A 23,853-nucleotide genomic window follows, 5' to 3' on the forward strand; every position below is an offset into this window, starting at 1 on the left:
TGTGCCCTTTCCCCAGAAATGTTTCGCCACACTTGTTTTATCACTCTGTATCCGTGGTTTTCCAAAGCTACTGGGCAGCTGAATCCTCTGGAGGGCTTGTTAGAACAGACAAGACAGCTGACTTGCGAGGTCTGGGCTGGGGCCCGAGAATCTGTATATCAAGCAAGTTCCAGGTGATGCCTGGTGCTCCTCCAGGGATCCCACTTTGAGAACCACTGCTCCCTCTGTATGTGTAAATGCGCCATATTATATATATTTTTTCTGAACTACTAGAGAGTAGGTCACAGATATCGCGTCCCCTCTAGGCCAGATTCTTCAGTACGTGTTTCCTAAGAACAAGGACATTCTCTTACATAACCAGAGTACAGTCACCAAATTCAGGAAATTTAACATCAATATAGGACTTCTGTCAAATTGCTGATCCTTATTCCAGATGTTGTCAGTTGTCCCAATAATGTCCTTTATACTGTTTTTTTCCTTCAAGTACATGATCCAGTCAAGGATCATATATTGTACTTCGATGCCATGTCTCTTTTTTTTTTTTTTTGGTGGTACGCGGGCCTCTCACTGTTGTGGCCTCTCCCATTGCAGAGCACAGGCTCCGGATGCCGCAGTCTCCGGATGCCACCATGTCTCTTTTATCTTTTAATTTGTAATGTTTCCTCAGCCTTCCTTTGTCTTGCATGACATTCACACATTTGAAGTCTACAGACCAGTGATGTTGATGCCCTGACAAGCAGCGTTTTCTCCTTTCTAAGCGAACTCTGGGGAGACATTTGAAGGTGAGGCAAATACGCTGCTTCTTACTAAACTTGCCCTCCTAGTGTGAGTTTCCACTGATGGTCCTTGCTTGAGCCAGTCTTTACTGTGATGGGCACAAAGTGGAGACTTGCCCACTCCGTCTTTCCTCACGTTAAAGAAAGCTTGCCCTCCTTCCCCAGTCATCTCTTTATTTATCTAAATATTAACTTCCTTTCCCCTTAAACCAGTTGTGCTCCTCAGAGATGTCAGGGCACAGGGGAGGCTGAGAGGGCGGATCCCGACCCCTCACCGCACCCCACTGATCTTTTTAATGTGTTAAGGGTCCATGTAAAACTCCGTTTACAGAAAAGTAGCCTGCTACCTAAAAAATAGTTTGAAAACCACTATCTTAAATAAATATCGTCTTTCCCAACTTTTAAGTATGAGTCAAAGAACTCTGTACTCAAAAAATTGCAAAGCGGGCTTCCCTGGTGGCGCAGTGGTTGAGCGTCCGCCTGCCGATGCAGGGGACACGGGTTCGTGCCCCGGTCCGGGAAGATCCCACATGCCTTGGAGTGGCTGGGCCCGTGAGCCATGGCCGCTGAGCCTGCGCGTCCGGAGCCTGTGCTCCGCAACGGGAGAGGCCACGCAGTGAGAGGCCCACGTACTGCAAAAAAAAAAAAAAAAAAAAAAAAAATTGCAAAGGCAGTTGACTCATTTTCTGAATCCCTGTACAGATAAGATTTCATGGAAACGCAATGCTGAAAGAGACCTGAAAGGTCTTGTTCTTCAGTCTTTTTTCCAAAATGTGTGTGCTGTGACCACAGCTGTCATTGCAACACGGCCGAGAAAGGAGGTGGCATAACCTTGGTCTTGGTTGCTTCCAGCTTCTCATGGCAAAGGCAGGGGAGCAAGCGTGGCGTGGCTGCCTCCAGGGTGAACATGTGGGGAGGGCCTCTGGGTACCTCCCTCCCCACGCTCCCCTGTGAGACAGCGGGGACGAGAAGCCTTTTGTCGACTTCTGTGGGAGAAGATGCAGAGCCGTTCTCTGCTCTGCCCACGTTGTCAAGATCAGCATAGTGTTAGGTGGATTCCAGTTCTCTGTAAATTCAGAACACTGACTAAAGACATTTATCGAATCTTATCACTGCTCCCACCTCTTTGCAGACTTTAAGTCGGCACTCAGGCTGCTCTCAGTCTTGAGCTGAGTTTTGCTCTGCCTCCTGGAAGGGCTGTGTCTTATGCTCCTGGTTTCTCCTGTTGTTCAGTAAACACTTGCTGATTCATAGCAGTATCATCCTCTGTTTCGCTTCTTCTATAATATTTATTAAGGGCTGCTGTATAGAGACACTGTTCCAGACACAGATAAGGAGGTCAGTAAGTAGGTAGATAGATGTGTAGGTAGGTGGATGGATCATTTATTCCTTTATTCCATTACTGAATCCTCGTACTACAGCCCTGTTTGTTCAACAAATGTGTGTTGTGTTGTGTGTCTTCCCTGTGGCACACACTGTGCTAGGCCTGGGTGCTCACTAGCAAGCGTGACGCGAGTGAAACTCCTCGTGGAGTTTCTGGTCTTTTAGGGAGAGGCAGGCAGTAAAGAAGCAATAAGGCAGTTTGAGATCGCACTAAGTGCCATGAAGAGAAGAAAATATATCAGGCTGAGAGTAAGGCTGTCTCACAGTGGGTAGCCCGGGAAGGCAGTCTGAGGTGGTGATACGGAGCGTAGGTGGAAATAGTGACAAGGAGCCGGCCCTGGGCTGTTGGGGGAAGAGCTGGCAGAGGAAGCGGGCTGCTCCCCACAGCCGGGTCTCGCACCTCGCTGTGTCTGACTCCAGCCCCTCAGCCTCCGGTCACTTCCGTTCCTCACCTTGCTGCTTCCTGTTATTTGTGATTGCTTAACCCAGATTTGGACCTGAGAATTTGGCCAAGTAGCCTACATTACTCATTTCAAAGAGGTTGGCTTCTTTTTCCCGCAAAACTTAGGACACAATACTTGCCAATCCTCTCCAGGGGGACTACTTCCAACACTGTGTAGTCCCTACCTTATGAATGAGACATTTTCCAGAAAGTCTTCTGTAAGCCAGTTGTTTAGACTGGGGATATATTTTCCCATTGAAACAACACTGTATATGATGGTTGTTCCTCAGCCAGGACACAGTATAATTAATGGTTACCTAGCCTATAATATGATGGAACTATACGAGGAGAGTGCACATGGGGAAGGATCTAGGCCCTGCAGGCATGTGTCCTTCATAGGTATGAGACTTGCCCCAGGCGATGTGTTGAAAGGCAAGCTTTTCTACCTGCCTTTCTTAGGCTTCTGAGAACCCAGTATCCTTGAATTGATCAGATTCTATCCCTTGGGCAAACTACCTAAACCTCCCAAGCCCTCAGAATATTCCAGACTTCAAATTACCCACCAATGTACTTTTATTTCCAACTTAGACATTTATTTTCCACCTGGTTCCAGTTGAGAGAGAGAATATGTTGTCCCTAACCTGTGAAATTCAACATTTCTCCCAGGCAGGGTCGGGAGGGACACAGAGAAAACAGTGTCTCCGTGTTATTGGACACGTTCCTGCCAGTAATTACTGGCAGAGGCAAGATCTGTCAGTATTGCTGGTAGTAATAATAACCCCTATATTTTATGCAGTATTTAAGGATCACTTTAACTGCCCTGGGGTCAGTATTTATGGCATTATTGTTATAAATGATGGTGAGAAAGGAGTAGGTGGATAATGAGAGCCTGCAAAATTGGGGAGGAGAAAACTTTCTGATCCTTCAGTTATTCTTAGAAGTCAGCATTTAAGTAAACAAAAAGAAAACCAAATGAACTTTAAAGGGCCACCTTGAACATTCTTATGGAAGTACAAACTATTAAAATGACTAATTTTAGGTAATGATCCTGGTTGAATATTTATCAAGTGAATCAGCGTACCATAACATATGAAGAACTAAAGCTACAGTTTCTGCTGTAAAGAACTGCACATTAATAAACGTATACAGCCATGATGAGTCAGTGGTAGATTTAAAAAACAGCCCATGTGGAAAAGGCAGGGGAGTGTGAAAAGCATGGCTTGTTTAGGGAAGAAGGAGCAGATTGACGTGACTCAGATCCATGGCTTATGGCAGGAGAAAGTCGCATTTTTTATTGTGTACCAGGAATGACTCTGAATACTTTTGATCTAATAACTAGCTTAATCCTCACCACAACCCTCTGATTGGGTGCTCTATTATTGTCGCCATTTAACGGGTGAGAAAACCAAGGCCCAAATCTGTCTCAGGTCAGTTGTTTGGTAGATTAGTAGGTGGTGGAGCTGGAATCTTAGCCCACACTCTTAACCATTTAAATTCACTGCCTCTCTGGTATTTTGGAGAAGAGGTTAGGCCGGTGTTGGGCAGGGCACTGAATACAAAGTGAAGAGGTGGGAATTTCACAAGCAATACACAACTAAGAGCCACAGAAGTTCTCAGGCATTGCAAGTTGGTCCAGGATTTGTTGTTTTGGAAAGATAATTTTGCCAGCACTGTGCAGGAGGGAAAGAGACGAAAAACAGGAAAGTTTTTTCATTCAGCATATAGTTAGGGGAGGCTTCTCTGCCCGGCGCCCTTGTAAGCTCTGGGGATGAAGGAAATAAACAAGGCAGGCACAGTCCCTGCCCTCATGGGGCTTTCTTTGTAGGTAAAAAATCAGACAGCAAACACATGGCAGCACAGACTAGGGGAGGAAGGAGGACGTTACTTTAGTGTAACCAGGGAAGGCCTCTCCCAAGGTGACGTTGGAACTGAGCACCAGCCTCTGAGGACCCGTGAGCAGAGCCCGGGTGAGAGCTGGCCAGGCAGAGAGGAGTCTGTGGGGAGGACAGTTAGGACCGAGTCTGTGTCGGTTGCCCTGTATCCTTGACCTCCGGAACTCTGCCGTGGCTCATGGCAGGCATCTGTGCATGTGTGTTGGGTGGATGGACAGAGCCCGGCAAGTCTGGATGGTGACGAGGGCTCGAACTAGGGCAGTGCCTCAGAGATGAGAACAGTTTCACGTGAAAATAATCAAGGTCAAACCCATAACTGCTTCAATTAAGTATTCTATTGATATTTACTACTTTGCTTTTTTTTTTTTTTTCCTAAGTCATAATATTACTTCATGGAAGGGAGCATTTGTAAAGTGTTAAAAACCCAGTCAGACTCCTGGGTTCACGTCTTAGCTATAACCTTAATTAACTTTCTGCCTCCTTGTAACTCAGTTTCTTTCTCCCTAAAAAAGGTTTTTATAGGGATTAAATTAAATCATACATGTAAAGTGCTTAGCCCAGTGCCTGGCACATAGTAAATGCTCAGTAAATGTTAGCCCTTATTATTCTGGATACATGTTTGCTTGTATTAACACAGACACTTAGAAAGGGCAAGACTACAGTCAGACCTGAGTTTGAACACCAGCCTTGTGGAGGTGCTGGAACCTTTCTGAGCCTGTTTTCTTCTTTGTAAAACAGAAATAACAATCTCATAAAAAGGTTTTCAATGAGATAATATTTATAAAAGCCCCCAGCTTCATACCTCATTGATGGTTGGGGCTCAGAAAATGACTGTTATTATTATTTATTACTATTATTGTGTACTATTGCTGGCTATAGAGGTTTTCCTCAGGCTGAGACACCTTTATTCGCTTGATCATTCAGTGATTGGTGGGTGCTCAGGCTGCCTCCGTCCATCATTGTTTTATTAATGACACTGCTGCGAATCACTTTGGCCAAATTACTTTGGTACAGAAGGGGGCAGAGTTGGAAGTTGTCCAACTTCCTTGGACACATTCTCCAAATTGGAATTATGTTGTCAGTTATAATAATCATAAAACTTGTTACATGTTGACAAATAATGCCTGTTGAAGTTAGCAGAGTACTTAAATCAGGTGGATTCACTTGGCCCTTTACAGTCCTTAAGAAACAAAAAACACCTTCAAGGACTGTCAGTAAGAGAGAGAATGGGTTTGTTTCGATGCCAGATTGTCTGAACGCAGTCTCAGCTACTTCTAGGAATAAGACAAAGCAGTGAGGAAGTGCCGGTTGAATGATTCTTGGAGAAAAAAATTAGAAACGGGTGTCCGGACTCTAAGTGTGAGTAAACATCCCCATTTCTGGATCCTGGTCAAAGCCGGTAAAGAAACATTTTCTCTGGGGTGAGAGTGTTAAGATTTATTCCATGACAGTCACACCATCTGTGACCTTGCAAGCAGTGTCACTGAATGACTTGCATGTTGGGGATTGACTCTTTCAGTAATTTGGAAGCATATTTCTCCAGGCTTGGCAAGCTCGAGCTTTTGCTGAAACCTCACTTGGAACTCTTTTTACTCAGTCGCTTGCTAATTTCTGAGCATGCAACACTCCTGAAGGGATGTTAATCACCAGTCATATCTAACGTTTCTGGATTACTTACTGTGTATCAGGTATTGTTCTAAGTGCTTTACGTGTATTAACTCATTTAATCCTGGAAACTTGTAAACTAACAACTACTGCTGCTTCCACTTTACATTTGAGGATACCGAAACCCAGAGAAGTGAGTAGCTTGTCCTGGGTCATGTAGCTTCTAGTCCTGAGCTTGGATTAGAACACAGGCACTCTGGTTCTAGGACCCTTGCTCTTAGCCCGTCACTGTTCTACAAAGTGTCTGTGAGGCATGTGTCATTCCTGGTTTACACCTGGGACACTCTTCCCCCAGGGCCCCTTGTGTCTCGCTTCCCATTTCCGGTCAGCTTTTGCAGCTTGTGTTTTCTTCGGCGCGCTTTCCATCATCTGAAGTACTGTTTATTTGTTGGGATTCTTGTCTCTGGTCTTTGTTCTACCACTTAGGATGCTGAGGGCAGACGTTTTTGCCTTGCTTTGCTCACTGTCCTCCAGTGCTTACAGTGGTACCTGACATGTACTGGGCGCTCAGTAAATACTTGATGAATGAATGGGTGGATCGTTGTGACATTGGTTCCTTCCTGAACCAGTATCGTAAATCTGATTCCTCCCCGTTCCTCCCTACACCTCTCCGTTATGTGTTCTCTACAGGAAGAGAAAATTTTATTTATTTATTTATTTTAAATAAATTTATTTATTTATTTTTGGCTGAGTTGGGTCTTCGGCATTGGGTTTTCGTTGCTGCACGCAGGCTTTCTCTAGTTGCGGCGAGCGGGGGCTAATCTTCATTGCGCTGCGCGGGCTTCTCACTGCGGTGGCTTCTCGTTGCAGAGCACAGGCTCTAGGTGCACGGGCTTCGCTAGCTGTGGCACGCAGGCTTCAGCAGTTGTGGCTCGCAGGCTATAGAAGGCAGGCTCAATAGTTGTGACGCATGGGCTTAGTTGCTCCGTGGCACATGGGAGCTTCCCGGACCAGGGCTCGAACCTGTGTCCCCTGCATTGGCAGGTGGATTCTTAACCATTGTGCCACCAGGGAAGTCCCCCAAAATTTATATATGATTCAAATTTATATCACCAAGTACATCAGCTGTTTATTCTTATCTCATTCTCTTCCACGTGCCATGGAGGTATTTTGGGGATGTATTTCGAATGATGTGTTAGGCTGCCTCCTAGAAATACTGCCTTAGTCATCTTTTTTCAAATAAGAATTATTTTGTCCACATGCAAAAGAATGAAGTTGGACCCCCTAACGTATACCCTACACAAAATTAACTCAAAATGAGTCATGGATGTAAGAGCTAAAACTGTAAGACTTTTAGAAGAGTCACTTTGGGTTATGCAGTGGTTTCTTAGGTAGACACCAAAAGCACAAGCAACAAAAGAAATAGATAAATGGGACTATATAAAAATTAAACTTCTGTGCTGCAAACAGAACTGTCAAGAAAGTGAAAAGGCAGCCAACGAAATGGGAGAAAATACTTAACAAATCATGTATCTGATACGGGACTAGTATCCAGAATGTATGAAGAATTCTTAGAATGCAGTAAAAAGACAAATAACCTAATATAGAAACGGGCAAAGGACATTTTTTCAAAGAAAGTATACAAATAGCAAATAAGCACATGAAAAGATGCTCAGCATCATTCGTAATTAGGGAAATGTCAAACAGAACCACAGAGACCCTGTTTCACACCGACTACAATGGCTATAACCAAAGTGACAGGTGAGAACAGGTGTTGACGAGGATGTGGAGAAACTGAAACCCTTGTACATTGCTGGTAGCACGTAAAATGGTACAGCCGCTTTGGAAAAATAGTCTGGCAGTCCCTCAAAATATTAAACTTAGAGTAACTATATGACCCAACAGCTATACTCCTGGGTATCTACCCAAGAGAAATGAAAACATATATCCAGACGAAAAGTCATACACAAATGTTCATAGCAGCGTTATTCATAAAAAATGGCCCCAAAGTAAAAACAACCCAAATACCCATCAACTGAGAGATGGATAAATAAAATGTGGTACATCCATCCAGTGGAATATTATTTAGTCGTAAACAGGAATAAGTACTGATAAGTGCTACAACATGATAAACTTTGAAAACATTATGCTAATCATAAGAGACCATATGTTGTGCAATTCCACTTATGTAAAATGTCCAGGATAGGCAAATCTATAGAGACAGAAAGCAGATTAGTCTTTGCCTGGGGCTGGGGGTGGATGGGTGGAGGGAGAGTGACTGTTAATGGTACAGGGTTTCTTTTAGGGAGGCTGAAATGGTCTAAAATTAGATGGTTGCATAGCCCTGTGAATAAGCATGGAATTATGTAGTTGACATAGATGAATTGTACGGTGTGTGAATTACATCTCAAAAAAACCCACAGCTGTTTAAAATGAGTATTATGCTGCCCTGTCGACTTCCAGTTTGGGCTCCTATTCCTGAACACTTTCACATGGGAGTCCCACGTTGTAACCTGCACTGAAATGCTCTGTTTTCATGTCACTTACCTCCTGGGCAGAGCCTGTATCTTTGTATCCCCAGAGTTCCGCACGGCTCCTGGCACTTAGAAACCACCCAGATATTTATTGAACTGAGATGACAGTGGTAGTGCGGTTAGTCTAAGAGGGGAAAGTTACCCAGTCAGTATCTTAAAAACTCAGGGCTTCCTGCACCCTCTGTCCTTGCCCTTCCCATATACACATCGTCACAACAATATCTGCTTCACTGTTTACAAAGCATTTTCTAATACCTTAATCATTTGAACCTAAAAGCAATTTTGTGAGGTTAGTATGACTATTACAGACATTTTTCAGAGAAGGAAACTGATTCAGAAAGGTTAAGTAACTCAACTGCAGCCACCCTGGGACATTGCCAGACTTGAGAGCCGGGGCCTTTCCACTCACATCCCTACCTTTGTAATAACGTCCCTGACTGCTGCAGACATGCTGGAATCATAGAGCAGGCCAGCTACAGATGGGTTACAAGCCTCTGAGTTTGTCTTATTTCAAGTCAAGGAGAGGTTACCCTTTTGGTTACCCATTGAATTAGACTGGCAGTTCTCTGGCTTGAGCAATTATAAACCCACCAGTAGAGGCATAAAATAAAAGTCAGCAGTCAGTTTTTCTCAATCTCTGTATTTTGTTGTAAACATATATTTGCAGGTAAGAAAAATTGATTCCTATGATCAGATGCTGGTTCATGCTGTGCTCACGATTTTATTCATTTTGTTCTGAAGCAGCAGGTAATAAGCCCATTTGCTTGCTGTTCCCCATGGCTGAGCCGGTTCTGCTGCACAGCAATTGGAGAAATTCAATTCAGCAGACATTTATTGATGTGCCTTCCTGTGCCAGGCAGTGCGTGAGGAGCTGGCGGTTCAGGGACGAATAAGCTTCAGTCCGCGTTCTCAGAAAGTCCATGGTATTTTCCAGCTCCTTTCATTGTGGCATGCAGTTGTTCTTTGGTGAGGATTTGGATTTGTATACCCTTACATTTAGGTAATGTACAGTCCCTCTCTCAGAAAGTTACTCTCTAAAATATAAGCACTTTTTGTTTGTGGAATGTACAGGGGAGAAGAAATGGCACAAATATTTAGAACTCAACAGTGATGCAATTTGATCTTTCACTTCCGAGCCAGCCTGTTAGATTCAGAGTTTGATGACATTTCGCCCCTTCAGAGATTAATAGAAGACATTTATAGGCTCTGAATAAAAGCGTCAGGATTTACACGATTGAAAGTTAACCCAGCTGCCTCTCTGTTCACATTTGCTGAGATAGCACGTCTGTGCATCTGCGAATTTATTTTAAAATGCTAGAAGTAGTGTGCCAACGTTACAGAAGTGAGGGAGATGGAGGAAAATTACAAAGTGAAGTAAAGCTATTACCGAAGACATTGCTGCCCTGATACTAAGAGGTGGCTGGGCCTTGGGTAAGCTGTCTTTGCAACCCTCCTCATCATTGAAATTGAGAATAATCAGTACCTTCTCTTTTTTTTTAATTTATTTATTTTCTGCTGTGTTGGGTCTTAGTTGCTGCGCACAGGCCTTCTCTGGTTGCGGCGAGCGGTGGCTACTCTTCATTGCGGTGCACAGGCTTCTCATCTCTGTGGCTTGTCTCATTGCAGAGCATGGGCTCTAGGCTCGTGGGCTTCAGTAGTTGTGGCACGTGGGCTCAGTAGTTGTGGCTCACGGCCTCTAGAGCACAGGCTCAGTAGTTGTGGTGCACGGACTTAGCTGCTCCGAGGCATGTGGGTTCTTCCCGGACCAGGGCTCGAATACGTATCCCCGGCTCTTATAGGCAGATTCTTAACCACTGCGCCACCCGGGAAGTCCCAATCAGTACCTTCTTTACGAGGCTTTGCCAGCCCTGAACTAGACAGCCAGTGTGAAGCACAGGCCATTAAAAAGCCCACAATAAATGTGTATCTTATTAGAGCAAACATAACCATTTTAAAATAGCCCTTTTGTCTTGTCTTTCCTGTTTTTTTACAGTTGTTTCCTTCTTGTACTTTTGTATCCTGGTTTCTTAGCTGCACATTATTACATGGTCATTTTACATCTCACAGTGTGTCGTGCCTGTAATTTTTAGTGGTTGCACCGTGCTCCGTGGTAGGTGTGGGTGCACCGTTCCCCTGTGGTGGGACATTTGGTTGCTGCCAGGATTTCAGTGTTATAAATAGTGCTTCAGTGAACAGTTGTGTGTGTGGAATGTATTCAGTTGCTTCTTGTGAAACCTCAGGCGGGTTCCATCATCCCTGTGTCTCTTTTGCCTTCGTGCTCGATCGGGATAGGGCAGCATCCACCGGAGAGGACAGGTGCATGGACAAATGAGGTAATATGACAAAGCAAATGCTCAGCGAAGTTTGCCTCCTAACCTCTGTTTGGGTGTGTTGCTTGGGGCTTCCTCTCCAGAGATGAGGTTTCATCATTCACTGCTTCCAGAAGTATGTTAGCAGTTTATAAACTCAAAAGCATTATGTGAAAGAACCAATTTCTCTACACCCTCACTAGCAGTCGTCCCAGGGTTTAACTATGTAACTCTCTTCCCTTTAAAATAATAGTGAAAAAAACAGTCTTGTCTGTATTTGAGCAGCTTGTTAGGACAGGATTCACTTGAGCTCACTGCTCTAACCAGTCCCGACCTCATCTCACAAAGGTTGGGTTCCAGAGGCTGTTTGTAACTCTTTTTCCAAAGCTTATAGTTCCCACATGCTTTCTACCAAATTGTAGTGTAAGTTGGTCCTTTGAAGCTTAAAAATCCAGTGTATTTTATTCCTTACTGAAGTACATACTGACTACTGGATATCTTTTTATTTTTCCAAACAGACCAACAGTTTGCTCTAGAAGATCTGCTGTGGCTGGTCATAATTTTGATGATTCCCTTCCCTGCTCCCAAGAAAAGAAATCGGTGAGGGTAACCACATGTCCTGGTTTGCCCAGTTAATACTTGTCCTGATGACTTTGCATTGCCCACTTCACCCTCAAAAGTGACCTAGTTCGGATGATACGTTACATTGTCACCCTCCCCCCAGGGGATTCCTCAGCAGCTGAGCTCAGCAGCCTGCTCTTTCCACCTCACTCCTCCCCCAGACTTCTTTCTATCTGCCCAGCAAAGGCTTCAGCCACATGGCTTTCTCCAAGCTTCCCCAGGGGTTCCTCACGTGTGCCCAGCCTCTTCTGAGTTAACGTTAGCCCAATAGGCATTCACACAAGTTTTCCCATTTCATCACTCTTTTGCCCCCATATCTTGCTGATGGTCGCCAGTGGCATGGGCAGGGTAGGGCACTTTAAGGTTGTTTCAAAAGTTGCTCTTTGTCCTTTGGAATTAGTATTTTGCAGCTCAGTTCATCCCACAGGCCAATGTAAGGTTCCTCATTTCTCACCACTTGCATTTTTTTTTAGCTTTAAACTGAGCGTAGTCTTTTTTCTTCTTAAGCTAAATTTCATACTTTTTTTTCCAGATGCTTTGGCATCATATAGAGGCAGCCTTTTGGTGCTTTTTTTTTTAATTGAAGTATAATTGACTTACAGTATTATATTAGTTGCAGTGTACAACACAGTGATTTTATATTTTTATACATTACAAAATGATCACCATGATAAGTCTAGCTATCATCTGTCACCATACATAGTTATTACAATGTAACTGACTATATTCCCTATGCTGTATATTACATCCCTGTGACATTTCTTTTATAAATGGAAGTTTATACTTCTTACTCTCTCTCACCTATTTCACTCCTCTCTCTCCCCTATCCCCTTTGGCAACCATACGTTTGTTCTCTGTATCTGTGAGTCTGTTTCAGTTTTGTTGTTTGTTTTGTTTTTCAGTTTCCACATATAAGTGAAATCATACAGTATTTGTCTTTCTCTGACTTATTTTGCTTAGCATAGTACCCTATAGGTCAATCCATGTTGTCGCAAATGGCAAGATTTCATTCTTTTTTTATGGCTAATATTCCATTATGTGTGTGTGTATGTGTATATATATATATCCCATCTTCTTTATCCATTCATCCATCAGTGGGCACTTAGGTTGCTTCCATATCTTGGCAGTTGTAAATAATTCTGCAGTGAACATAGGAGTGCATATATCTTTTCAAATTAGTGTTTTGTTTTCTTTGGAAAAATACCCAGAAGTGGGATTCCTGGATCATACAGTAGTTCTATTTTTAATTTTTTGAGGAACCTTCATACTGTTTTCTGTAGTGGCTGTACTAATTTACATTCCTGAATGAGGGTTCCCTTTTTTCCACATCCTTGCCAACACTTGTTACTTGTAGTCTTTTTGATGATAGCCATTCTGACAGGTGTAAGGTGGTATCTCAGTGTGGCTTTATTTTGCATTTGCCTAATGATTAGTGATTTGAGCATCTTTTCAGGTGTTTATTGGCCATCTTTATAAAACTTCTTTGGAAAAATGTCTATTCAGATCTGCTGCCCATTTTTTAATCAGGTTGTTTGGGTTTTTTTGTTGTTGAGTTGTATGAGTTGCATATATCATTTGCAAGTATCTTTTCCCATTAAGTAGACTGCTATTTTGTTGACAGTTTCCTTTGCTGTGCAACAGCTTTTTAGTTTGATGTAGTCCCATTTGTTTATTTTTGCTTTTATGTCCCTTGCCTGAGGAGACAGAGCCCCCCAAAATATTGCTGAGACTGATATTAAAGCTCATATGGACAGAGTTTTATGGTTTCAGGTCTTATTTTTAAGTCTTTAATCCATTTTGAGTTTATTTTTGTATGTGGTGTGAGAAAGAAGTCCAGTGTCATTCTTTTGCATGTAGCTATCCAGTTTTCCAGTACCATTTATTGAAGAGACTGTCTTTTCCCCATGGTATATTCTTGCGTTCTTTGTCATAGATTAATTGAATGTGTAAGTGTGGGTCTATTTCTGCACTCTCTGTTCTGTTCCTTTGATCTATGTGTCTGTTTTTGTGCCAGTGCCATACTGTTTTAATTTCTGTAGCTTTGTAGTGTAATTGGAAATCAGGGAGCGTGATATCTCCAGCTTTGTTCTTCTTTCTCAAGATTGCTTTGGCTTTTTGGGGTCTTTTGTGTTTCCATATAAATTTTAGAATTATTCATTCTAGTTCTGTGAAAAATGCCACTGGTACTTTGATAGGGATTGCACTGAATCTGTAGGTTGCCTTGGGTAGTATCGTCATTTTAACAATATTAACTCTTCCAATCCATGAGCATGGTATATCTTTCCGTTTGTTTGTGTAGTCTTCAGTTTATTTCATCAATGTCTTATAGTTTTCTGAGTACAAGTCCTTTACCTCCTTGGTTAGATTTATTCCTAGGTATTTTATTCTTTTTGATGGAAGTGTAAATGGGATTGTTTTCTTAATTTATCTTTCTGATATTTCATTGTTAGTGTATAGAAATGCAACAGATTTCTGTATATTAATTTTGTATCCTTCAACTTAATTCATTTGTTCTAATAGCTTTTTGGTGGCAACTTTAAGATTTTCTATGTGTAGTATCATGTCATCTGCAAACACTGACAGTTTTCCTTCTTCCTTTCCAATTTGGATTCCCTTTACCTCTTTTTCTTCTCTGATTGCTGTGGCTAGGACTTCCAATGCCAGGTTGAATCAAACTGGCGACTGTGGGCATCCTTGTCTTATTCCTGATCTTAGAGGAAATGCTTTCAGCTTTTCACCATTGAATATGATGTTGGCTGTGTGTTTATCATATATGTCCTTTATTATGTTCAGTGTGTTTCCTCTATACCTACTTGGTTGAGAGTTTTGATCATAAATGGATGTTGAATTTTGTCAAAAACTTTTTCTGCATCAGTTGAGATGATCATATGATTTTTATTTTTCAATTTGTTAATCCGGTGTATCACATTGATTAATTTGCAGATATTGAACCATTGTTGCATCCCTAGGATAAATCCCACTTGATCATGGTGTGTGATCCTTTTAATACATTGTTAAATTTGATTTGGTGATATTTTGTTGACGATTTTTACATCTAAGTTTATCATTAATGTTGGCCTGTAATTTTCTTTTCTCTTGTTTTCTTTCTTTTTGTGGCATGTTTGTCTGGTTTTGGTATCAGGGTGATGCTGCCTGCTTGTTTGGTTTGGCATCAGGGTGATGCTGGATGTTTCCCAATCTTGGAGGAGTGGCCTTATGTAGGAGACGTCCTGTGGGTCCCAGCAGCACTCTTCCTTCTGGTCACCAGGACTATATAGGGGTGCCCCCTGTATGGGCCACATGGGCCCTTCTCTTGTGGTGGGGCTGACTTCTTTGGGCATGCTCATAGGCAGGGCTGGTCCCTGGCCCAGTTAGCTGTCAGGCCCTGCCTGTGTGGTGGCCAGTGGCTTGCTGGTGGTTGGGGCTTGTCCAAGGGTGATTGGCTGTAGGGCCTGGGGCTGGTTCTGACCCAGTAATGAGCAGGCCTTGTGCTAATAGGCTAGAGGGAGGACTCCAAGATGGCACTTGCCAGCACCAGTGTCCTCATGGTAGAATGAGCTCCTCAGAATGGCCACCATCAGCGTCTGTGTCCCCAGGAGTCCCAGTTGCCTCTTGGCTTCTCTAGAAGATCAGCAAGTTCACCACTTGCAATTTTTTAAATTATATCTGCTTTAAAGTTTATCTTAAATGTAAACCTTGCCCTTATCAAATATAATAAGGTTATTTATATTCATAAAGCACCTCAAAAGCCCTCACGCAAACAGCAAGAGGGCCAAGCTGAGTAAGCAGTACCAAGGACACAGCTGTGGTGAGGCACACAGCCCCCATCTCTGTGATTGGTCACAGGCAGAGTTTTGTTCACAAGATGAAAGTTTATAAATACAGAAGCTTCTGCATTGGAAAAACAAACACATATTAACCTCTCAATGGTGACTACCTTTTGTACTTAGGTAACTATATTTTAACTGCTAAAGGGCTTTGTGATTTGAGAGGCTCTCTTTCCCCCCGAACATGTGCCTGCATTTCTGGGGTACTGTGTTCCCAGTTTTAAGGTGAAAAAGCAAGTGTTTTGAATGAGAGATCCTGCCAGGTTGAACTAGTGCAGTGTCAGCTGGGGGACTGTAGTTCACAGGTCAGAATGTGAATTCGCAGTGGAAAATTCGTTTTTCTGTTTGTTTTAACCAGGTGACTTTCGGATGGTGGTTGGAGAGGATAAGGCAAAAGTGTTGAATATTGTGAAGCCCAACATAGCCCATTTTCGTGAGCTCTACGGCAGCATTCTACAGGAGAATCCCCAAGTGGTGTATAAAATCCAGCAAGGCAGCCTGGAGGTAAACTATCTGTGGGAAATCCTGTGGACTTATGTTCTTCCGTATATTTGAAATAAGGCTAAAAGGTACACAAATGACTAGTAAGTGACTAGTAATAAGAGGCTGCCTTTGGAGAAGGGGACCAAGGGCTGACATGAGGCGGGGGGAGGTGGGGACTGGTCCTCACTGTGTGTGTCTTTTTTGCCATTTGAAGTTCTTACTATGTATGTTAATTATTAATCAAAAATGAGTGAAAATAAACTCTGAAATTACCTTCTTTCCATCCCCAAGCCCACCTGCCTCCCCAGAGGTAGCCTTATTAACAGTTTGGCATGTTTTCTTCCAGATCTTGTTGCATGTACTTTTGTATGTATTTGTACATATACACATGTATGAAGCAGTTTGGTCTTTTTTGTTTGGTTTTATTTTACATAAATGTATTCATACAGGTTATTCTGAAGCTTGTTTTTTCCCCACTTGTTATATGTATCATGTCTTGGAACTTTTCTTTGATACATCAAACAAAACTTTCTTTCAAGGCATTCTTCAAAATATTAAATTTTTTGAAAAGAAAAATCAAAGAGCCTTTCCTTTGAGAAAAGTAATTTGGATTTAAGATTTTTTAAACTATAGAATTCATAGTTTTTTATCTTTAAGTTAAGGAATACTATTTTACTTTTTTAATGCTCTTCCTCTTCCACATAATAGGGGCAACTAATATTATGTTGAATGACAAGTTAATGGCATTTCTAGAACTGAAAGGAAACTTTAAAAAAGTAGGAATTATTTTAAATGTAATGTTGGAGGATAACATGAATGCCCAGAATACCCACCACTCAGGTTAACAGATTTTGCCATGTTTGCTTTAGATTGAGGTATTTTGTTTTTAATTTTTACTTTTCTCAAAGTAATGCATACATATTGTTTAAAAACCAGGTGGCACCCCAAGGTTTGTAACAAAAAGCAGCAGTTCCCTGCCGTACACCTTCCTACTTGTCTGTGCTACTTCCCAGAGCAACTGCTTTCGTCTCCTTCACTGATTCTTCTTACGTTTACCTCCATATTTCTAAGTAATATGGTTTGATTGTTATTCTTGATTTTTTTCAACTTGTACTTTATTTTTGTCATCTTTCTATGGAAAATGAGGATTTTTTACTCTCTTATGCACCGCAATCAACACACATACATTCTCTCTCTCTCTTTCTCTCTCTCCTCCTCTCCCCACCCCCCACCCCCACTCCTCCACCGCTTATGCTCCATGTATAGTTATTACATAACTTTGGGTTAGGGTAATAGTCGATATTTACTTTATTGTGACACATAACTTTCTTCATTGCTAAGATATACTACTATGAAATTTCCTTTCCTGTACAACTTTGTTTTTCTTGGAGTTAATCACTGTCTCATTTTTTTCACTTGCTTAGTTTCTACATACCTGTAACTAATTCACCCTCAAATTCTGCTACAGACCTGTAGAACATCTTCCACTGTAGACAAACACATCACGTGTGTTCTCTGTTTCTTACTGTTCTTGGGGACGTTCTTCCTGGAGCCCTGTGTCCCCTGTTCCTTTCGGGTATGGTTCCATTCTAGGCTTGATGCACAGCTCTTCTCCTGAAACTTTCTTTCATTAATACCCGAGAATTTCTTCCCCTCTCCTTTGCAAGTGTTTGGTTTACTGGATCTTTTCCTCTTTCACGGTTTACACTTTAATTTTGATGAAGTATACCTTTTAGTACTTCCTAACGTAGGTTGTGAAGGACGTAAATTTTTTGAGACCATGTACATCTGAAAATTCTACCCTCACACTGATTGATAGTTTGAGCTAGATATCAAATTCTAGGCTGGAAGTAATTTTCCCTCAGAAGTTTTAAGTCATAGCTTCATTTATTCTAGCTTCTAGAGTTGCATTCAGAAGTCCCACACTAGAGACTGTCATACAGAGTGAAGTAAGCCAGAAAGAGAAAAACAAATATCATATATTAACACATGTAGGTGGAACCTAGAAAAATGGTACAGATGAACCAGTTTGCAGGGCAGAAGTTGAGACACAGATGTAGAGAACAAACGTATGGACACCAAGGGGGAAAACCGCGGTGGGGTGGGGATGGTGGTGTGCCGAATTGGGCGATTGGGATTGACGTGTATACACTGATGTGTATAAAATTGATGACTAATAAGAACCTGCAGTATAATAAAACAAAAAAAACCCCCAACTAATACTAAACTTTCTTTGGGTTATTTGTATGGAAATATGTTAATATAAATGTTTCAGACATGACATGAAATTTCTAAAGATCTTATATGTTTTGGTATAATGTTATAAGTCATAATTCTAGTTATTACTTTAAAATGTATATCTCAGAAATAACTAAATTTCCTTGTCAATTGCATTATTATGAACTTTCATCAAATCTTTAACCGTGGTCATTTTTAAGTCTTTTGTCATTTACAGACAGTTCTGGGTGTACTCTGATGCTTTTGCAAAAATGTTCCTATAAATGGGTTTCATCTTGAAGGAATTCATAGAAAAGGCTCTGACAAGTACAGGTTTCTGGTAACTGACTGTACTGCTGAACTGAATGAATAAGCATTTTCAGAGCTCTAATGGAAAACTGATGAATTCATAAAAGTGCTAACAAAAATCAAGAATAAAAAAAATTAATTACATGGGACTGAGTGAACTGATGAGGATGATTATAATTTTTGTGACTTTCTGTTTGAATTAAAAAAATAAAATGTCCAACACTATTCAGATTCCCTATCCTTTGGATGTGACCTTTTTTATCTCTCTGACAGTATTTAGGATCTTTTCCTTTTTTCCAATATTCTTAAATTTCATGATGATTTGCCTTTGTCTTTGTGTGTATGTTTTTCATTTATTTTTAAAATTATTATTAGTTTTATGGCTGCACCATGCAGCTTATGGGATCTTAGTTCCCCACCCAGGGATCAGACCCTTGCCTCCTGCAGTGGAAGCGTGGAGTCCTAATTGGTGGAATGCCAGGGAATTCCCATGTTTTTCATTTATTAGTCTGGCATTTCATGAGCCTCTTTTGGAAATTCACGAGCTTCAGTTCTAGGAAATTTTCTTTTATCATTTCTGTAATGAAATTTTCTTTCATCATTTCTTCATATCCGTTTTCTTAGCTTGTTCTTTCTAGAATTCCTGTTAGTTGGTTGTTGGACCTCCTTGTTCGATTGTTTCTTTCCCTCATTCCTGTTTCTTTGGGTTTTTGTTCTGTTTTCCAGAAGAACTGTTTGAATCAATCTTCTAACACTTCTTTTGAATTTTTAATTTCCTCTGAATGTTCTTTTTTATAGCATCCTGTTCTTGTATGAATGCATTATCTTTCCTCATCTCTTTAATGATCTTTATTAAAATTTTTGAAGTTTTTTCTTGCTCCCTATATTGTCTCTGTTTCTCTTAGTTCCTTTTCTTCTATGGATTCACTCTCATCTGTTGTGTTAGAAGCTTTTCTCAAATGTTTGCACATCCTTTGTGGCCTGTATTTTAAAGAGCAAGGCAGTTTAAAAAATGCAGACTGGGAGTTCTTTGAGATGGATAGAGCATGTCAGCTAGTGAGCTTCACTATAGGATTTGGGACAAGGACCTGGCTGTTTCATTGGAGGACCCCAAGTTTCAGTATTTGTAGAATTTCTCCAAAGAGACATCATCTACTCTCTGGTTAGAGGATAGGGAAAGATAATGTGCCTAGCTGCCAACTTTTAGAAACTGAGCAAGGGAAAACAGCTGGGAATTTCCTTTAACTGTGAAAATAAACTTCCAAATCCCTCAGTTTGGCCTCTGAAAGCCTGGATGGTCTATGTTCTAACTGGCTTCTTATTGTGGGGAAATGCACAAGAATAAGATGAGTGGGCTGAGCTTCAGTTCCCAGAGATGCATCTAATCTTAAAGCTGCCACTGATACCCATCTTCTCCCGCCTCTGCTGCCCATTCCAAATTCCCCTCACCCTTTCTAGCATTTAGGCTGGTCTAGGTGAGGTGGCCCAGACTCTCATCCCTGAGGAGTCTGAGACTCTGGTCACCATGCCCATCTTGGACTGTAGCTACTACACTTTCCATTTACCATCAAAGTTGGGCAAGAGGTAATAAGAGATGTGTACCAGCAGCCCTACCTCCTGATGGTCAGGTTTAATTATTTCTGCCAGTATGGTGATTCATTTCTTTGTCTTCTGGACTTCTTGTCTGCCTGGGATTCTAAAGTGATTGGACGGCAGTTGTAGCTTTAAGTTTGTTTGTTTGTTTTTAATTAGTTATCCATTTTGTACATATTAGTGTATATATGTCAATCCCAATGTCCCAATTCATCACACCACCACCACCCCCTGTGACTTTCCCCTCCTTGGTATCCATACTTTTTGTTCTCTACATCTGTATCTCTATTTCTGCCCTGCAAACCGGTTCATCTGTGCCATTTTTCTAGGTTCCATATATATGCATTAATATACGATATTTCTTTTTCTATTTCTGACTGACTTCACTCTGTATGACAGTCTCTAGGTCCATCCACGTCTCTACAAATGACCCAATTTCATTCCTTTTTATGGCTGAGTAATATTCCATTGTATATATGTACCGCATCTTCTTTATCAATTCGTCTGTTGATGGGCATTTAGGTTGCTTCCATGACCTGGCTATTGTAAATAGTGTTGTAGTGAACATTGAGGTGCATGTGTCTTTTTGAATTACAGTTTTCTCTGGGTATATGCCCAGTAGTGGGATTGCTGGTTCATATGGTAATTCTGTTTTTAGTTTTTTAAGGAACCTCCATACTGTTTTCCATAGTGGCTGTATCAATTGACATTCCCACCAGCAGTGCAAGGGGGTTCCCTTTTCTCCACATCCTCTCCAGCATTGATTGATTGTAGATATTCTGATGATGCCCATTCTAACTGTGTGAGGTGATACCTCATTGCAAAATTGTAGTTTTGATTTGCATTTCTCTAATAATTAGTGATGTTGAGCAGCTTTTCATGTGCTTCTTGGCCATCTGTATGTCTTCTTTGGAGAAATGTCTATTTAGGTCTTCTGCCCATTTTTTATAGGGTTGTTTGTTTTTTTAATATTGAGCTGCATGAGCTGTTTATATATTTTGGAGACTAATCCTTTGTCCGTTGATTCATTTGCAAATATTTTCTCCCATTCTGAGGGTTGTCTTTTCGTCTTGTTTATGTTTTCTTTGCTGTGCAAAAGCTTTGAAGTTTCATTAGGTCCCATTTGTTTATTTTTGGTTTTATTTCCATTTCTCTAGGAGGTGGGTCAAAAAAGATCTTGTGCTGATTTATGTCAAACAGTGTTCTTCCTATGTTTTCCTCTAAGAGTTCTATAGTGTCTGGTCTTACATTTAGGTCTCTAATCCATTTTGAGTTTCTTTTTGTGTATGGAGTTAGGGAGTGTTGTGATTTCATTCTTTTACATGTAGCTGTCCAGTTTTCCCAGCACCACTTATTGAAGAGACTCTTTTCTCCATTGTATATCCTTGCCTCCTTTGTCATAGATTAGTTGACCATAAGTGTGTGGCTTTCTATCTTGTTCCATTGATCTGTATTTCTGTTTTTGTGCCAGTGCCAGTACCATACTGTCTTGATTACTGTAGCTTTGTAGTATAATCTGAAGTCAAGGAGTCTGATTCCTCCAGCTCCGTTTTTTCCCCTCAAGACTGCTTTTGCTATTCGGGATCTTCTGTGTCTCCATACGAATTTTAAGGTTTTTTTGTTCTAGTTCTGTAAAAAATACCATTGGTAATTTGATAGGGATTACATTGAATCTGTAGATTGCTTTGGGTAGTATAGTCATTTTCCATGTTCCTGGATAGGAAGAATATTGATTCTTCCAATCCAAGAACATGCTCTATCTATCCAACTGTTTGTATCATCTTTAATTACTTTCATCAGTGTCATAGTTTTCTGCGTACAGGTCTTTTGTCTCCCTAGGTAGGTTTATTCCTAGGTATTTTATTATTTTTGTTGCAGTGGTAAATGGGAGTGTTTCCTTAATTTCTCTTTCAGATTTTTCATCATTAGTGTATAGGAATGCAAGAGACTTCTGTGCATTAATTTTGTATCCTGCAACTTTACCAAGTTCACTGATTAGCTCTAGTAGTTTTCTGGTGGCATCTTTAGGATTCTCTATGTGTAGTATCATGTCATCTGCAAACAGTGACAGTTTTACTTCTTCTTTTCCAATTTGTATTCCTTTTATTTCTTTTTTCTTCTCTGATTGCCGTGGCTAGGACTTCCAAAGCTATATTGAATAGGAGTGGCAAGAGTGGATGTCCTTGTCTTGTTCCTGATCTTAGAGCAAATGCTTTCAGTTTTTCGCCATTGAGAATGATGTTTGCTGTGGGTTTGTCGTATATGGCCTTTATTATGTTGAGGTAGGTTCCCTCTATGCCCACTTTCTGGAGGGTTTTTATCATAAATGGGTGTTGAATTTTCTCAAAAGCTTTTTCTGCATCTATTGAGATGATCATATGGTTTTTATTCTTCAAATTGTTAATAATGGTGTATCACATTATTGATTTGCATATATTGAAGAATCCTTGCATCCCTGGGATAAATCCCACTTGATCATGGTGTATGATCCTTTTAATGTGTTGTTGGATTCTGTTTGCTAGTATTTTGTTGAGGATTTTTGCATCTGTATTCATCAGTGATATCGGTCTGTAATTTTCTTTTTTTGTAATATCTGTGTCTGATTTTGGTATCAGGGTGATGGTGGCCTTGTAGAATGAGTTTGGGAGTGTTCCTTCCTCTGCAATTTTTTGGAAGAGTTTGAGAAGGATGGGTGTTAGCTCTTCTCTAAATGTTTGATAGAATTCACCTGTGAAGCCATCTAGTCCTGGACTTTTTTTTCTTGGAAGATTTTTAATCACACTTTCAATTTCATTACTTGTGATTGGTCTGTTCAGATTTTCTGTTTCTTCCTGGTTCAGTCTTGGAAGGTTATACCTTTCAAAGAATTTGTCCATTTCTTCCAGGTTGTCCATTTTATTGGCATAGAGTTGTTTGTCGTAGTCTCATAAGATGCTTTGTATTTCTGCGGCATCTGTTGAAACTTCTACTTTTTCATTTCTAATTTTATTGATTTGAGTCCTCTCCTCTTTTTCTTGCTGAGTCTAGCCAGTGGTTTATCAATTTTGTTTATCTTCTCAAAGAACCAGCTTTTAGTTTTATTGATCTTTGCTATTGTTTTCTTTGTTTCTATTTCATTTATTTCTGCTCTGATCTTTATGATTTCTTCCTTCTACTAACTTTGGGTTTTGTTTGTTCTTCTTTCTCTAGTTCCTTTAGGTGTAAGATTAGATTGTTTATTTGAGATTTTTCCTGTTTCTTGAGGTAGGCTTGTATTGCTCTAAACGTCCCTCTTAGAACTGCTTTTGCTGCATCCCGTAGATTTTGGATCGTCGTGGTTTTGTTGTCATTTGTCTCTAGGTTTTTTTTGATTTCCTTTTTTATTTCTTCAGTGATCTCTTGGTTATTTAGTAATGTATTGTTTAGCCTCCATGTGTTTGTGTTTTTTACGGTTTTTCCCCTGTAATTGATTTCTAATTTCATAGCATTGTGGTCAGAAAACATGCTTGATATGATTTCAAAATTCTTAAATTCACTGAGGCTTGATTTGTGACCCAAGATGTGATCTATCCTGGAGAATGTTCCATGTGCACTTGAGAAGAAAGTGTAATCTGCTGTTTTTGGATGGAATGTCCTATAAATATCAATTAAATCTATCTGGTCTATTGTGTCATTTAAAGCTTGTGTTTCCTTTTAATTTTCTGTTTGGTTGATCTGTCCATTGGTGTAAGTGAGGTGTTAAAGTCCCCCACTATTATTGTGTTACTGTCGATTTCCTCTTTTATAGCTGTTAGCAGTTGCCTTATGTTGAGGTGCTCTTATGTTGGGTGCATATATGTTTATAGTTGTTATATTCTCCTGTTGGATTGATCCCTTGATCATT

At 40.7% G+C, this 23,853-nt stretch overlaps 1 protein-coding gene across 2 annotated transcripts in view; it reads left to right on the forward strand.

The window, feature by feature from the left end:
• TAMM41 (TAM41 mitochondrial translocator assembly and maintenance homolog) overlaps positions 1-23,853 on the forward strand; it is a 55,328-nt gene that overhangs the window by 12,899 nt on the left and 18,576 nt on the right. For both annotated transcript variants that reach the window (XM_027093778.1, XM_027093779.1), the window contains one exon: positions 15,748-15,893. In XM_027093778.1, the coding sequence (XP_026949579.1) occupies positions 15,748-15,893 (146 nt within the window). The remainder of the gene's footprint in view (positions 1-15,747; positions 15,894-23,853) is intronic.

Source organism: Aethalodelphis obliquidens, unplaced genomic scaffold (assembly GCF_003676395.1).
Source record: "Aethalodelphis obliquidens isolate GAN/ISIS:26980383/991018 unplaced genomic scaffold, ASM367639v1 scaffold86, whole genome shotgun sequence".
Classification (NCBI taxonomy): domain Eukaryota; kingdom Metazoa; phylum Chordata; class Mammalia; order Artiodactyla; family Delphinidae; genus Aethalodelphis; species Aethalodelphis obliquidens.